The sequence below is a fragment of the Gigantopelta aegis genome, chromosome 5 (assembly GCF_016097555.1).
Source record: "Gigantopelta aegis isolate Gae_Host chromosome 5, Gae_host_genome, whole genome shotgun sequence".
NCBI lineage: Eukaryota > Metazoa > Mollusca > Gastropoda > Neomphalida > Peltospiridae > Gigantopelta > Gigantopelta aegis.
This window is the reverse complement of record NC_054703.1, coordinates 29,566,871-29,585,043: the sequence shown is the minus strand read 5'-3', so window position 1 is coordinate 29,585,043 and position 18,173 is coordinate 29,566,871. Positions and strand designations below refer to the sequence as shown.

The following is an 18,173-nucleotide window of genomic DNA, read 5'->3' as shown; positions in this document are numbered from 1 at the left end:
ACATGAGCTCCAACAGGGTGCTGTTAGATCCACAGGTAATAGTAATTAACCAGTTGAGCTAATTTTAATTAGACTGGTAACATACGATATTCATCTTAAACTTCTGTAACCTGAGATATTGATGTATAACATGATATTCATCTTAAACTTCTGTAACCTGAGATATTGATGTGTAACATATGATATTCATCTTAAACTTCTGTAACCTGAGATATTGATGTGTAACATATGATATTCATCTTAAACTTCTGTAACCTGAGATAGTGATGTGTAACATACAATATTCATCTTATACTTATAAGGGTTAGTGACAGACGGTCAGAGTTGTTCCAGAAGCGATCATGTGGGAGTTGGGGGAGAAAGTGTTATATAACATTGTTATTCCATGTCTAGTGTGTTATATAACATTGTTATTCCATGTCTAGCATGTTATATAACTGTTATTCCATGTCTATAATTGGTATTGTAATACTCTATATTAATATTTACATCATCTTGTGGAGTGTGAAGATATTTTGGGTAAATATATGTCACATATTAAGTAATCATAATTACGATAATGTACCACTACTCCTCCCCCATTTATACCTCACAAGCTAATCATAATATTGATAATACACCACTAACCCCACATTTCATACCTTGCAAGCTGATCATATTGATAATACACCACTAACCCCACATTTCATACCTTGCAAGCTAATCATGATAGTGTAACACACATACACACACACCCGCCTTCATACATCTCATGATAATCATAACGATGTCAGTTTTAACAGCAACATTTAGAGTAACGTTTGCTCAGTTTAATGACACCACTAGAGCACATCAGTTAAATATCAACTCATTGGCTACTGGATGTCAACATAGAATCTTAAAGGAAACCTGCTAGGTTTTCATGAGAATCAAGGGGTCTCTTTCCCACAGATAGGACAGCACATACCATGTCCTTTGATAAAGCAGTCGTGGGGCACTGATTTGGATGGGGATGGGTCCACTGAAGGAGTCAGATCTTGCCTCATATTAAATGTATACTGCAAGGTGCACGCATGCACACACACATACGCCTAGTAATAATTTCAGTTGTTATGCACACGCACATGTGTGCACACACACCTGTCATACCACAAAAAGAAACTGGTTAATGATTTCAGTTATTGGTGTGTGTTGTCTTGTGAGAGAATCACCTTGTAATATATTATAATGATTATCTTGTGATATGATGTTATCATGTGTTATAGGTAGAAATTGTTATTGTACATAATCATGTCAAAAATGCAATAAACTTCATTGTTGATCAGCTGTTTTCATTTTGTTGTTTTAAAGGCATACTGTCACAGATTTAAGGACCTTATTTCTCTAAAAATAGATAATAAATAAAAATTACATTAATTGTTGGAATCAAAATCTAGCTATTGCATCACCTTAACTGAACCATGATGGAATGAAATCCATGTCAACCCTCTCGGCAATTTTAGTTTTTGAATTATTGACCATTGCCATAATTCAATTATTTTTACAAAATATCATTAATAAATGGAGTATGGTGGTTATGTAGATGGTTGAATAAAGTACATTTAGGGACAAATCAAATTATTTCTGTTCAGGTAATACTTTGTTAGACCATTAAATAGGTCAGTGGTCTGACAATATGCCTTTAATCACAATTTGTATTTTACACTAACGTGGCTTTACAAGACTGAAGAATTGTTTCATTTAACAACATTCAACATTTTAATACAGTGAAACCCCTCTAAACTGGACCCCGGTGGGACCAAGTAAAACTACTGGTTACAAGAGGTATCTGGTTTACAAAGGTCAAGTTCTGTATTGATTATTAAAAATGGACAGTGAAAACATATGGTTTTGAGAGAATTCCGGTTTAAAGAGGGTCTTATTCTGAGGGAATTCTGGTTTATAGAGGGAATTCTGGTTTATAGAGGGTCTTGTTTTGAGAGAATTCCGGTTTAAAGAGGGTCTTGTTTTGAGATAAACCCAGTTTATACAGGGTCTTGTTTTGAGAGAATTCCAGTTTATAGAGGGTCTTGTTTTGAGAGAATCCCAGTTTATAGAGGGTCTTGTTTTGAGAGAATCCCAGTTTAAAGAGGGTCTTGTTTTGAGAGAATCCCAGTTTAAAGAGGGTCTTGTTTTGAGAGAATCCCGGTTTATAGAGGGTCTTGTTTTGAGAGAATTCCAGTTTAAAGAGGGTCTTGTTTTGAGAGAATCCCAGTTTAAAGAGGGTCTTGTTTTGAGAGAATCCCAGTTTAAAGAGGGTCTTGTTTTGAGAGAATCCCGGTTTATAGAGGGTCTTGTTTTGAGAGAATTCCAGTTTAAAGAGGGTCTTGTTTTGAGAGAATCCCAGTTTAAAGAGGGTCTTGTTTTGAGAGAATCCCAGTTTAAAGAGGGTCTTCTTTTGAGAGAATCCCGGTTTATAGAGGGTCTTGTTTTGAGAGAATCCCGGTTTATAGAGGGGCTTGTTTTGAGAGAATCCCGGTTTATAGAGGGTCTTGTTTTGAGAGAATCCCAGTTTATAGAGGGTCTTGTTTTGAGAGAATCCCGGTTTATAGAGGGGCTTGTTTTGAGAGAATCCCAGTTTAAAGAGGGTCTTGTTTTGAGAGAATCCCGGTTTATAGAGGGTCTTGTTTTGAGAGAATTCCAGTTTAAAGAGGGTCTTGTTTTGAGAGAATTCCAGTTTATAGAGGGTCTTGTTTTGAGAGAATCCCAGTTTAAAGAGGGTCTTGTTTTGAGAGAATCCCAGTTTAAAGAGGGTCTTGTTTTGAGAGAATCCCGGTTTATAGAGGGTCTTGTTTTGAGAGAATTCCAGTTTAAAGAGGGTCTTGTTTTGAGAGAATTCCGGTTTAAAGAGGGTCTGGTTTTGAGAGAATTCCGGTTTATAGAGGGTCTGGTTTTGAGAGAGGGTCTTGTTTTGAGAGAATTCCGGTTTAAAGAGGGTCTTGTTTTGAGAGAATTCCGGTTTATAGAGGGGCTTGTTTTGAGAGAATTCCAGTTTATAGAGGGTCTTGTTTTGAGAGAATTCCGGTTTAAAGAGGGTCGTTTTGAGAGAATTCCGGTTTATAGAGGGTCTTGTTTTGAGAGAATCCCGATTTAAAGAGGGTCTGTATTGAGAGAATTCCGGTTTCTAGAGGGGCTTGTTTTGAGAGAATTCCAGTTTATAGAGAGTCTTGTTTTGAGAGCATTCCAGTTTATAGAGGGTCTAGTTTTAAGAGAATTCCAGTTTATAGAGGGTCTGGTTTGAGAGGTTTCACTGTATGTGGTTGTATGGCATGGGTTGAAAACAACATAATGAGAAAGGAAACCCGCTGCTTCCACTGTTTCAGTTGGCAGCAATGGATCTTTTATACAATCTACACAGGATAGCACATACCACGGCCTTTAGTATACCAGTCATGGTATACCATCCAAATGTCACATCACAATAAACATCCACATCATGCAATACACAGCCACATATCACAATACATGCCCACATCACAATACACATCCACAATCATAATACACCCATATCACAATATACAATACAACATACAATACATATCCATACAATACAAAAATGAAATGTCAGTACCCCTACCAAGTATGTCGATAAAACCTATTACAACAAATGTTTAATAATGTGTTCGATGGCACTGGAAAAATCATCGACTGTTCTGTATGGAGGTGGATCGATCTTGCTTTCATCACCCTGTCTGTATTTACCTACAAAAAATACCAAAATGTGATATGACGGAGTGGACAGTTAGTTGAAGGGAGAAACAGGCTGTTCTGTAACCTGTGGACAGCAATACAATAGTTGTAAAGTGATGTAACAGAGTGGACATTAAATTGAAGGGTGGAACATTATAGGGTGTGATGTGATGTGGTGGATGGTAATACAATAGGTTGTATGGTGATGTGACCGAGTGGAAATTAAGTTGAAGGGTGGAACGTTATTATGTGTACTGTAGTGTGATGGAGTGGACTATTAAGTTGAAGGATGGAACATTGTGGGGTGTACTGTAGTGTGATGGAGTGGACATTAAGTTGAAGGATGGAACATTGTGGGGTGTACTGTAGTGTGATGGAGTGGACACGAGACCTACCAGTTTTTACTAAGATTCCCAGCATCCCACAGCTCTGAGCTCCACCTATGTCATCTCGGGCATCCTGTAACACGTTAAAACAAAAAAAACTGAAATTACCCTAGCATCAGGACATTGTAGAAACTTACATCTACCACGGGATAAGTAGATTAATCGTAGAGTTTTGAGGTCCTTTTATTTCGTGGCTGTTATAAGTAGCAAGTATTATTACAGCATGATCTTTATTTAGTTAGTCACACTCAAACAGTCCCTGAATATAGATCACACAATAATACCGGAATATAGGTTGCACAGGAATAACTGAATATCGGTCACACATGAATAAGTGAACATAGGTCACACAGGAATAAGTGAACATAGGTCACACAGGAATAACTGAATATAGATCACACATAGTAACTGAATATAGGTCACACAAGAATAACTGAATATAGGTCGCACAGGAATAACTGAATATAGGTCACATAAGAATAACTGAATATAGGTCACACAAGAATAACTGAATATACATGTAGGTCACAAGAATAACTGAATATAGGTCACACAAGAATAACTGAATATACATGTAGGTCACACAATAATAACTGAATATACATGTAGGTCACAAGAATAACTGAATATAGGTCACACAAGAATAACTGAATATACATGTAGGTCACACAATAATAACTGAATATTGGTCACACAATAATACCTGAATATAGGTCACACAAGAATAACTGAATATACATGTAGGTCACAAGAATAACTGAATATAGGTCACACAAGAATAACTGAATATAGGTCACGCAGGAATAACTGAATATAGGTCACACAAGAATAACTGAATATACATGTAGGTCACAAGAATAACTGAATATAGGTCACACAAGAATAACTGAATATACATGTAGGTCACAAGAATAACTGAATATAGGTCACACAAGAATAACTGAATATAGGTCACACAGGAATAACTGAATATAGGTCACACAGGAATAACTGAATATAGGTCACACAGGAATAACTGAATATAGGTCACACAAGAATAACTGAATATAGGTCACACAAGAATAACTGAATATAGGTCACACAGGAATAACTGAATATAGATCACACATAGTAACTGAATATAGGTCACACATACTACAGATCACACAAGAATAATCAAATTCTCATTATATTCATTACAATATAAAGCCATCCTATTGGTCCAGCTGAATCCAACATAAAATATGATCTTGTTTGTGTTTTTATTAATAATAATGATTCAAATTTAATTATCTCGCCTTCATGTAAAATACTCTAATTTCATTGGTTATTTAGCCTTGGAAAAAAACAACTTATACCCCTTGTGGGCGGAATCAAATCTCTTATATCCCATCTGTAACATCGGACTGTTGTTATTGTATTAATGTGTTATGCAAAGATTTGTCTGTTACCAATGTAAATAACACATATCTGTCAAACAATTTGCCATCCACTCAGAAAATGAAATTGAAGAAAAGCGATGTGGCGGATTTTGATGTGGCGGAACATTGTAATAATACAGCTAATTTTAATGATGCCAGTATTTCAATGATGTCACTTTAAATCTCCTTACAATAACACTAAACTGGGTACATGACGTTGCTATTGAATTTTGTTTTGTTTCAACATTATTAATGCACCTGGATGTGTTTGAAGAAAATCTTGTAATTATACATGTCAGCAAGATAAATTTGTTGTAGAAGCATCGGCTCGGGGTACAACAGCATGCAGATGGTATAAAAATCCATAAACCCCTCGTGATGCTACAACTTATATTATAAGGATTGTCTTGTTATTTCTTTTACGTTCATCTGGCTATGAAAAAAAGACCAAAAAACCAACAACAGATGCGTGAATGGCTTTGCCAATTCATACAGTTTGTGCATGGTTGTTTTTCATAGTCCAAGGAATGTGAAAGAATTAGCAGACAGTGGTTAAATAACGGATAAGATGAACAACGTACGTCTCCGATCATCACACACTCATCTGGTTGACAGTCAAACTCACGCACAGCCGACGTAAAGAAAGACAACTCTGGTTTACCCACGACAGTGGCGGGAACATCAGCTGCAAACTGCAACGCCTCCACAAACGGACCTCAGTAGAAAAAGAAAGGAATAATGACTCCTCAACACACTGTTTAATTTGTGTCGTATGTGTCTAACTAATATTTGTTATATACAAAATGGAAAACAGGAATAGGAAAATAGGAAAATGGGAATGTTTGTCTAATAAACACACAGTCAGATGCCTTCTACGCATGCACACATACACACACAACACACACACATACATACATACATACATACATAGACATAGACACAACACACACACACACACATACATACACAGACACACAACACACACATACATACACAGACACATACATACACAGACACACACATGCACACACACAACACACACATACATACAGACACACACAAAACACATACATACATACACAGACACATACGCAACACATACATACATACATACATAGACACATACACAACACACACATACACATACACAGACACACACACACATACATACACAGACACACATGCACACACACAACACACAGACACACACACAACACATACATACATACATACATACATACACAGACACACACATACATACAGACACACACATACATACAAAGACACACACACAACACACACATACATACACAGACACACAAAACACACACACACACAAATAGTAATACACAGACACACACACACAAATACACAGACACAAACATGCACACACACATACACACAAATACACAGACACACACACACATAACACATAACACATACATACACAGACACACACACACACATACATACATACACAGACATACACAGACACACACATGCACACACAAACACACACAACACACACATACATACACACACATATGCACACACACAGACACATACATACACATGCACACACACATATATACACAGACACACACACACACAAACATTTACACATGACATTGTGTAAACCACACACACCACACATACATATCAGTGGCGTAGGAAGGTGCCAAAAGGTGGGGGACACACTTTCATTTTAACACACTTTTACACTATTATGAAGCAAATATAAAGCAAAATATCTGAAAAGTGGGGGGCACATGTCCCCCTTGCCCCCCACCCACTTCCTGCGCCAGTGCACACACACACACACAGACACACACACACACACACAAGCCACACAATATGCAAACAAACACCCATCACATTTACTTGTACCACAAATACACCACTTCAAATTTGTTGCTAAATTGTAGCAGAGCATTGTGGGTAATTGTTGCATTGTTACCTGGGCCAAGCGCGAGTCCATCTTGTCTTTTGTAGTAACGAGCTTTGTGTATAGCAACCAGCGACGCACCGTTCACTAACAACCTCAAAGAGAAAATCAGAATAAAAAGTTTAAATCCACTTTACCTTGAAAACAAACAAACAAAGGTCTTTTTCTGGAAAACTTAACAATAATGTGTGCTAATATACTGACCGGTAACACACCACAAGATAAATTTTCTTAATGTACAACCAGGGGTGGGAATTGGTGAACTGTAAAAAAAGAGGGAATCTGGAGGGGTTCGCGGGTGGTGAACTGTAAAAAAAGAGGGAATCTGGAGGGGTTCGGGTTGGTGAACTGTAAAAAAGAGGAAATCTAGAAGGGTTCGGGGGTGGTGAACTGTAAAAATGAGAAAATCTAGAAGGGTCCAGGGGCAAGGACGATTAAAATGCGAGGAAACGCAATGTTCCATGAGAGGAAAACCGCGGATCCGAGGAGAATTCCTACCCCTGATAACAGAAGCCACAATATACACAATATATGGTTTTGTTAATTTGTATGTTTTTAATAATTAATATGATTATTGTTATTATTATTGTTATAATTAGTAAGGCCTCAGGGGAGAATAGTCTAGAACTGACTGAGCTACCTTCTATAAATAACAGGGTTTCTGCCAGACGGTAAAATGGGTATGGTGTCATAGACCCAAATTTGTTTGCAGATTTAATTTGTTTAAGTTAACCTTTCACCAACTTAATGACTCTTATCATTACTGTATGATTTTCTTAACCCTAACTTTAAAACTAATCCATTTTCTTTATGGGGGCATGCCCCCCATACCCTCTGTGAAGTGCGGTTGCATTCAGCACCCATACTGTAAATATTCAATTCCATAGCGCCATACCCAGAAATTTCTTTCTGGCAGAAACACTGAATAAAGATTTTATTATTATTATTATTATTATTATTATTATACAGTGAAACCCCCAAGACCAGACCCTCTCTACACCAGAATTTTCTCAAAACTGGATATTTTCCACAGTCCTGTGATTTACACATCTTTTAACACTAAAGTATACCTCTGTAAACCAGAAACCCCTCTAAACTGGACACTGGACGAATAATTCAGTCCCCAAGTGGTCATTTACAGTGGATTCCACGTAACTGCATAGTCTCCGTGCAAACATGTAAAATATATTACATTAATAATATATATAGATTAGGAATGTTGATATTTTTTTTTAAGGGCGCAGCCAAAACTTTTTAACTCCAACTCTCCCCTTTTTATACTTCTGGCGTTAATATTCAAAATTTCCCCTATTTGTTAGGTTATCCCTGTCCCGAGTCAGACCCCCGATCCTATCGGAGGCCGGACTTGGGATAGGCGTGTTCGAAACCCTAGTGGTATATGGACACATTAAACCAGTTACTAAGCTAAGCAAACAGACTATTATTCAATTACCCGATCTAGTAATTTACGCAAAAGGCTGTAACTGGTTTCCTCAGTTGATATTGCACATTATGGCAATCTCATAAAATAACTCGGTCAGGTATGTACAGGTATACACTGGTTACACCACTTCGTTGCATTTAATACTAAACTAGTATCCGTTGCATGCTTAATTTATTTTATTGAATTATACACATTTTAAATTGCTTTTCTGCTGTTTTGGTTTGCAATTATGTGGATTTTTGTCAGAGACTCTATTCAATTAAATAGCAAGTCTTGCATACAATCTATAGAAAATGGTTCGGTGTTTCAACAAATATTGCAATTAGGCGATATATTCAATTACCCAGCATGCGATTAGGTGGAACCCACTGTAGTGTAAATTGGACTTCTGAAAACCGGACAATCAGACCGTTATCAATCATTATGGCACCACTAATTATTCTGAATATTCCTTCAGCCAGATTACCTGACTGTGAACTCGACTAGTGTAATATGCATATACTCAGTTTAGCCAACAGAAGGTCATCACTGTGACATGTGGCTGGGATAAAAACTGGCAAATAACAAGGAAGGAAACACTTTATGTGACGACGCACTCAACACATTTTATTTACGGTTATATGGCATCAGACATATGGCTAAGGACCACACAGATATTGAGAGAGGAAACCTGCTGTCACCACTTCATGGGCTACTCTTTTCGATTAGCAGCAAGAGATCTTTAATATGCACCATCCCACAGACAGGGTAGTAGATACCACAGCCTTTGATATACCAGTCGTGGTGCACTTGCTGGAACGAGAAATAGCCCAATGAGCCCACTGATGGGGTTCGATCCCAGACCGACCGCGCATTGAGCGGATGCTTTAACACTGGGCTATGTCCTGCCCCTGGCAAATAACAATTAAGCAATAAAAGATCAGCTGACAGATATTTCACGCCTCTGTAAATTGCGAGAACGATCGTTTTGTTCGCGCGATGCTGACACGCAAATCTAATTTTGTTTAACAAATTTTCTGTTCGTGTAAAATTTGGAGCACCATTTACTTGCATATAACGGATTACGCAAAACGGAAATGGATTACCTGGATTTATTTCCACATAACCCATAAATGGATCACGCAGAATTTTCAATTCTCAAATATCTGTATTTAAGTAACTAGCATACACATATGATTTTTGTTTGTTTGCAGCTTTGTTATAAAGTTAGTTAGATTGGCAGGGTTAGGTGTTTTTGAACTGCGAATGCAATTAAAGGCCCTTCTCAATTATGTTCCTTGCAAAAATATATCTCATGATTTGCTCCAAAGATCAACAGAACAACAATGAATTTAATCCACTAACCTGTTAATTGTTTCTTGTTCTAAATTACCAAAGGATCATAAAGCACATTTCATCCACATTTCAATGTTGTTGGGTTTTTTCTTCTTTTTTAAATACGTGATAACTTTCCTTATTTTAAAAAACGAATAAAATACAACCAATGTTTTAGCGTCAATACGAACCCCCGAAAACTGGACACCTCTGAATACCAGACATTTAACCCTACACATAATAATTATAAATACGTTATTAACATATTCAGTATTATTACCCCAGCAGGCAGTCATAAGGGGGAAAATAAAAATCATAATTTCTCACTGAGAAAGCTTATAACAAGTGAAAATTATTTCACTCGGGACATAAATTTGATAATAACTGGTAACTTGTTTATTACCCTCTATGTGTGAGATGCTTTTGAAGCAGGGGAGATAACTATGAAATGAAAACACAACCAGTCCATTGGATAAAACATGTTGATTTTGAACTGGAACTGACCTTGGACCGGTCGGTCTGGGATCAATCCTCGTCGGTGGGCCCATTGGGCTATTTCTTGTTCCAGTCAGTGCTCCACGACTGGTATATCAAAGGCCGTGGATCAGACAAATTTTCCACTGCCAAGATATTTTTAATTACACTACTGTTTACTACACTTCTATTTATTCTCACCTGAAAGCTTCGTTCATACAATGATAGTTGAACTCGTCAGGAGCCAGTCCAATTACAACTGCATTAGGATTGTCAACAGAGACACCTGAAACAAAACCTGAAAAGTAACTTGATCATTCTACTATATACAGGGTCATGCTATAGACACTTCGTTCACTAATGTCCAGAAGGAAGGAAGGAGATGCTTTATTTAACGACGCACTCAACACATTTTATTTACGGTTATATGGCATCGGACTTATGGTTAAGGACCACACAGATATGGAGAGAGGAAACCCTCTGCCACCACTACATGGGCTACTCTTTCGATTAGTAGCAAGGGTTCTTTTGTATGCACCATCCCACAGACAGGATAGCACATACCACAGCCTTTGATATACCAGTCGTGGTGCACTGGCTGGAACGAGAAATAGCACAATGCACTCACCGAAAGGGATCGATCCCACAACGATCACGCATCTGGTCAGACTAAGCCCAAAGCTAAAAGCTAATGGGAAATGGCAGGTATGTGGCATGGTTGGCTACAAGAGACAACGACAGAGATATGGAGGTGGACAGCAAAAGATGCTGAAAGCTAGGAGGCACTGCTAGTTCGGGAAGACATGATATGAAAATCAAAGGAGAAAAAGGAAAAAGGGAAGTGGGATAAAAAAATATAATAATAATAATAAAAAGACTGTCTTTCTAACCTTCAAAATCTTCCAGCGCCCGCTCGTCCACCAGTAACAGAGGTCGAAGTCCACGCGTCTCCACGGCAACGCGAGCTGCTGTAAGTGACGTGAAAATCTCATCTCCAGTAATCGCGAACCCAATATCTAAAAAAATACATTAAGTAAATATAATCTCGAACCCAATATCTAACATTTCACATAAAGTAAATATAATCTTAAACCCAATATCTAAAATATACATAAGTAAATATAATCTTGAACCCAATATCTAAAATACACATACCGGTATAAGTAAATATAATCTCGAACCCAATATCTAACATTTCACATAAAGTAAATATAATCTTGAACCCAATATCTAAAATATACACAAGTAAATATAATCTCGAACCCAATATCTAAAATACACATACCGGTATAAGTAAATATAATCTCGAACCCAATATCTAAAATACACATGTAAGTAAACATAATCTTGAAATTAATATCTAAAACATACATGTAAATAAATATTATAGAACCAAATATATGAAATATACATGGAATAAAACATAATCTCAAACTCAAAATCATAACATGTACAATGCAATGTCTAAATCACATCTTCACGCTCAATATCTAAAACTAATCTCAAACTCAAAATCATATCATGTACAATGCAATGTCTAAATCACATCTTCACGCCCAATATCTAAAACAATCTCTTCTTTCTCTTATTTAATTTTGGACTGTCCTTCTAAAATGTTCCAAATTATATAAATATTCGGCCGAGCAGTCAATTCTTTTTATTTTTGGCTTCAACTTTTTATTTAATTTTTTTTTTTAAATTCTATTAACTTTTTTTTTACTAATTGCTATTTTCAAAATTCTGCCCATTTTCAACTCTACCCTCCTCCCCCCATGCCAAGTCAGGTCACCGATCTTATCGGAGACAGGACTCGGGATGGGCATGTTCGAAACCCTAGTGGTATATGGGCACGTTAAACTAGATATTTATCTATGAAAAAAATCTGTAGCGTTCAACATATTCTCATTAAAAAAAAAGTCACCACTCAGTCTTTTGAGTAAATTTCTCTTCGACTCCTTGGTGGTGTTTGTGACAAACTTTATGTTCACATTCTTCTCTCGAAGTCTAAAAAAAAACCCAGAAAAATATATTAAAGTAACAGAGGGAGGGAGGCAGAAAGAGGGAGAGAGAGAGAGAGAGAGAGAGAGAGAGAGAGAGAGAGAGAGAGAGAGAGAGAGAGAGAGAGAGAGAGAGAGAGAGAGAGAGAGAGAGCGAGGGTGATAGGGAATTAGGGATGGAGGGAGGTAGTGAGGGAGGGAGTTAGGGATACACAGACAGACAGAGAGACAGACAGAGACAGACACAGACAGAGAGGCAGACATACAGACAAACAGACAGACAGACAGACAGACAGAAAAAGAGTACATCTACTGAATTCCTTCATGTGCAGGCTGACAAAACAGACATGAGAAACAATGGCAGCAGTTGTCATGTCAACAAATCACAAAACAGAGCTTCATGGTAGAAGGCACCACTTTAGTCAATGTGTTACAATGTGTTTATAAAGGCAAAGGTGTTACTATGTTGAATGTGCTAATGTGTTACAGTGTGTCATTTCCCATGCCTTTTAATAGCATCAATGGATCCAGGTATTTCTGTGTTTTCAATGTGAAGAGTTCCACTCAGATCAACCAAAACCACCTTGATCTTCATGTTATTTATTTAATTCCCTCCACTAACAATGGATCCGATCACACAGCCAACATTCATCCTGTAACTAAAACATGAAAATACATTAATTACATTTCTAAATATATTTACATTTTCAATTTTAATTTAGTTTAGATAACATTTGGTAATTGAAAGGAAACCCACTGTATGTTTCCATTAACAGCATCTGATTTTTTATATGCACATTCCGACAGGACAGCACATAGCACAGTCTTTGGAGCACTGGTCGGGATGGGAAAAAACTGAATAAGAGAATGGGTTGACTGAGTCATAAAATGTTTAACACCACCACTAGAGTACATTGATTTATTAATCATCATCTATTGGATGTCAAGCATTTGGTAATGTTTATATAGTGTTAGAGTTTGTTTTGTTTTGTTTAATGACACCACTGGAGCACACTGATTAATTAATCATCAGCTATTGGATGTCACACATTTAGTAATTATGATTTGTATTCATAAGAGGAATTAAACCCACTTTTTGATAGAAACTATCGATTAAAAAACCCCATTCAAATAGAACTTATGTAGAGCTGGGCGGTCTTGAAATATTTCAGGCTTGGAATCAGTACAGTATTCAGTATTGACACAATACCAATACTGAGCCATATTTTCGGTATACTTGGCTTTAAATGCATATCTGAGTTAAGGCTCACCCGCTAATTTCCTCTAAATACAATTAAATTCCAGACACAAGGCTCTCGTCTGATTTTGCATTTGTCAGATATATTGTTCGTGCTTTACTAAATAGCAGGAAACATTTTTCAATACGGAAATTTCGGTATTTTGAACTTTGCTCCGTACGGTAAATCAGTATTGACATGATAGTACGATACCGATACCACACAGTATATACAGTATATCTCTCAGCTCTAGACTCAAGCGCCGACAAATTCTTCAGGTGTTCAAACTTATTTATTGTGTGAAAATGTATCACATTACTCAGCTAAATTTCTTCGGGTTTACGTTTAAAAGGTTGGCTGTCTTGATTAGGTTTTCTCAACGTGGATGGACTGGAGAGAGAGGGTATTGAGGAGGGAGATGGGGGGTTCTTTTATAACCCGAAGACAATTTCATCTTAAAAACTATTTTTATTGATACTTGGGTGGTAATGTATTTTAGGATTAACTAGCTCCTTGCAGTCAGTGTTACTATAACTAGTAACCCTTGTGTACAGGGGCGTAGCATGATCTGGACCTGGCGGGGGGTTCGAATATGAACCAAGTGGACCTTTTTCTATTTTGTTTTTGCACCACCACTCCATATTTATAAACCTGTATCTTTTAGTACTGTAAGCGGACCATTTGCTTCAGTGGCAGGGGGGTTTGTCCGAACCCCCCCCAGCCTACGCCCCTGCATGGGCGTACATAGGATTTTGAAAAGGGGGGTTCCAAAATAGATTGCAGAGATATTGGGCATATATTTCTATGTTGAGTAAATATAATAATGTCAGATATCAATGTCAGATATATTAAATTATAAAAAAAGCGATTTCGGGGGGGGGTTCGGTCGAACCCAACGACCCCCCCCCCCCCCCCATGTACGCCCATGGCCTGGTGTACGGAAATCACTCGACTCGTTATTTGTTTCACTTTACCTTTAATCCAAGGGAGATCACTCGGTTCAGCCGTTTTATTACTGTTTTAAGTTTCCTCCACAATTACTGGGGATCCATCATGTTTTTAATTCAACACCTTGTTGAGAGAGAGAGAGAGAGAGAGAGAGAGAGAGAGAGAGAGAGAGAGAGAGAGAGAGAGAGAGAGAGAGAGAGAGAGAGAGAGAGATAGAGAGAGAGAGAGAGAGAGAGAGAGAGAGAGAGAGAGAGAGAGAGAAGATTCTATACAGTTTAACTTGTTACTGACGTGAACCCATTGGCATAACCAGGATTTTAGGGGGTAGGGGTGGTGGCCTAACACTCACACTCTCTTTTAAACATTGTGTGGGGCGACATTTAAGGCGGTGTTCGAGAGATATGCTTTGGAGAGGCCTAGGCCCCCATGCACCGCCAACCCTGGCTACGCCAGTGTATGAGCCAATATCTAATGTTCTACAGCTACACTGACTATAGTCCGAGTACTCTGACTATAACAGAGCTAGACGGACATTTGGACATAAACACGCTCTCATTACAGTCAGAGACCAAGCTATGTATTTTTTTTGGCAATTGCCGACAACCAAAAGTTGTCAAAGATTTCCGCTCTAATACACAACAATCCTATGTTTGACGTCAAATACATTTACATCGACCATTTTCGAGTTACTTGATTAAAAAAAAATTCTGATATTAATCACTAATACACACACTACGGAAAGAAACCCGACAGCACCCATATTCAGCTAAGCTTCGGCAAACTCCGGACAGCAGAATTCTAAGTTCGCCGACCTATATCGTGACGTTGCGTCATATGATCGCCCACTCAGCTATTCCGTCTTCCAAGGGCCGTCTCAAAACGACAAGTGCCCGACAATCACCAAAAAAAGAGTTTGTTTTGTGTAACGACACCACTAGAGCACATTGATTCATTAATCATCGGCTATTGGATGCTAAATATTTGGTAATTTTATGATAGTGTTAGAGAGGAAATCCGCTACATTTTATCATTAGTAGCAAGTGATCTAGCATGCACATACCACGGCCTTTGATATACCAGTCGTGGTGCACTGGGTGAAGCGAGAAATAGCGCAATGGACCCACCGACGGGGATCAATCCCAGGCCGACAACGCATCCATTGAGCGCTTTACCACTGGGCTGTGGACAATCACCAAAGCGACAGAGAGTGGTACACACACACACACACACACACACACACACACACACACACACACACACACATACACACACACTCAAACACAGAAACAATATTACATTCAGGTTTTCTCAAGGTCAAAAAAGTAGTTCATCTACGAGTCGTATGCCTGCTTGGCATGTGTACCACTCTGGCATATCAAAGGCCGTGGTATGTGCTATCCTGTCTGTGGGATAGTGCATAGGCCTATAAAGATCACTTGCTACTAATGATAAAATGTAGCGGGTTTCCTCTCTAACACTATGATAAAATTACCAAATATTTGACATCCAATAGCCGATGATTAATGAATTAATGTGCTCTAGTGGTGTCGTTACACAAAACAAACGTTTTTGTGATTGTCGGGCACTTGTCTTTTTGAGACGGCCCCTGGAAGACGGAATGGCTGAGTGGGCGAACACGTCACGATATAGGTCGGCGAACTTAGAATTCTGCTGTCCAGAGTTTGCCAAAGCTTAGCTGAATGTGGGTGCTGTCGGGTTTCTTTCTGTAGTGTGTGTATTAGTGATTAATATCTGATTTTTTTTTTTAATCAATTAACTCGAAAATGGTCGATGTAAATGTATTTGACGTCAAACATAGGATTGTTGTGGTATTAGAGCGGAAATCTTTGACAACTTTTTGGTTGTCGGCAATTGCCAAAAAAATACATAGCTTCGTTTCTGACTGTAATGAGAGCGTGTTTATGTCAAAATGTCCGTCTAGCTCTCTTACAGTCGGAGTACTCGGGCTACCCTGACTATTGTGTGGCCTACACAAACACGTCCGTCCCCTTGGTGATCAATACATCATGTTCATTATACCTGTCGATGGTGTACATGTACAGCGTGTAGAATTGCTGTCAAAGAAAATCCACAATAGTGTTTTCCTGTATTGTGGCCAGTATATACTGAGACATATGAATAACGCAATGCGTATTACACTAAATATGTTCATATAGAAATCTGACATCATATAGGGCCTGCTCCCCCCCCCCCCTCCTCTCTCTCTCTCTCTCTCTCTCTCTCTCTCTCTCTCCCTCTCTCTCTCCCTCTCTCTCCCCCTCTCTCTCTCCCTCCCTCCCTCTCTCTATCTCTCTCTCCCTCCCTCCCTCCCTCCCTCCCCTCTCTCTCTCTCTCTCTCTCTCTCTCTCTCTCTCTCTCTCTCTCTCTCTCTCTCTCTCTCTCTCCTGAAGCAAAACAAACAAAATCAACTTGGTGCAATGTTTATTGCAAAAAGTCAGCACTGCATTTGAAAATATTTCTGCACGTGCGTTCCCTGCACACGCGTCTTCTTATAGAAATAACCTTTCACTCCCCCTCCCATCTCAAATTCATTCAATATACCACGATAAGAAATTTTGAGAAAGTGCCATATTGTTGCAATAAAAAACACCAAGTTGCTTTTGTTTGTGTGTGTGTGTGTCTGTGTGTGTGTGTGCGTGTGTATTATTTTTTTGGGGGGTGGGGGGGGGGGGGATTTGCTGCATTTTATTCAAATTTCTTTTCCGATTGGAACCTTATCCTGTTTCCGTTACGGCTTTTACCAGTGTATCGCTTATCACATACAGTATGGTTGCAAAATGTGCGTGGCCTGCCAGTGTAACACCCAGGCTACGCCAATGGTTGTTGAGAGACCGTGGTTCCAATCTCATCAGCGGCACTTGATTTGTAGTTTGTCCCGGAAAATGTTGAAAAGATGCATCTCCAAAATGTTTGGTGCATAGAAATGTACGGTCTCTAAAATATAATGTACATTTATTCGATTAATCGATCAGCTGATGCAGACATATCGATCACAAAATGTCATCCAATTGACAGAAAGTGGCTGGGTGACTTCCGCCCGAAGACGAAATCGTGACTGGGGTGTTGTATGGACGTGAGACATGATTAACATACATTGAAAGGAAAACCACCCAGCGACACTTAAATCCTGATTTACAGTGCTCACATTGTACCAGTTGAAACACCTAAATAAATATCTCCTGGCTGCCATTGTGAAAGATCAAAGAACCCGACACTCCGCGGCCTTTCAATTAATAACGTTTACGCCTGACTCAACCCCGCTATTGATCATGTATCTGGTATATCACACACGCCGGAG

At 38.4% G+C, this 18,173-nt stretch overlaps 1 protein-coding gene across 1 annotated transcript; it reads right to left on the bottom strand.

The window, feature by feature from the left end:
* Positions 1–2,982: 2,982 nt before the first annotated feature.
* LOC121373341 (haloacid dehalogenase-like hydrolase domain-containing protein 2) lies at positions 2,983–14,717 on the bottom strand. Its single transcript, XM_041499922.1, has 8 exons — positions 13,175–14,717; positions 12,593–12,675; positions 11,562–11,687; positions 10,873–10,957; positions 7,452–7,534; positions 6,076–6,209; positions 4,104–4,167; positions 2,983–3,720 (listed from the first exon to the last, which is right to left on the bottom strand). The coding sequence occupies exons 1-8, from the start codon at positions 13,261–13,263 to the stop codon at positions 3,617–3,619; spliced, it is 768 nt and encodes a 255-aa protein (XP_041355856.1). The 5' UTR covers positions 13,264–14,717; the 3' UTR covers positions 2,983–3,616.
* Between the last annotated feature and the right edge of the window lie 3,456 nt (positions 14,718–18,173).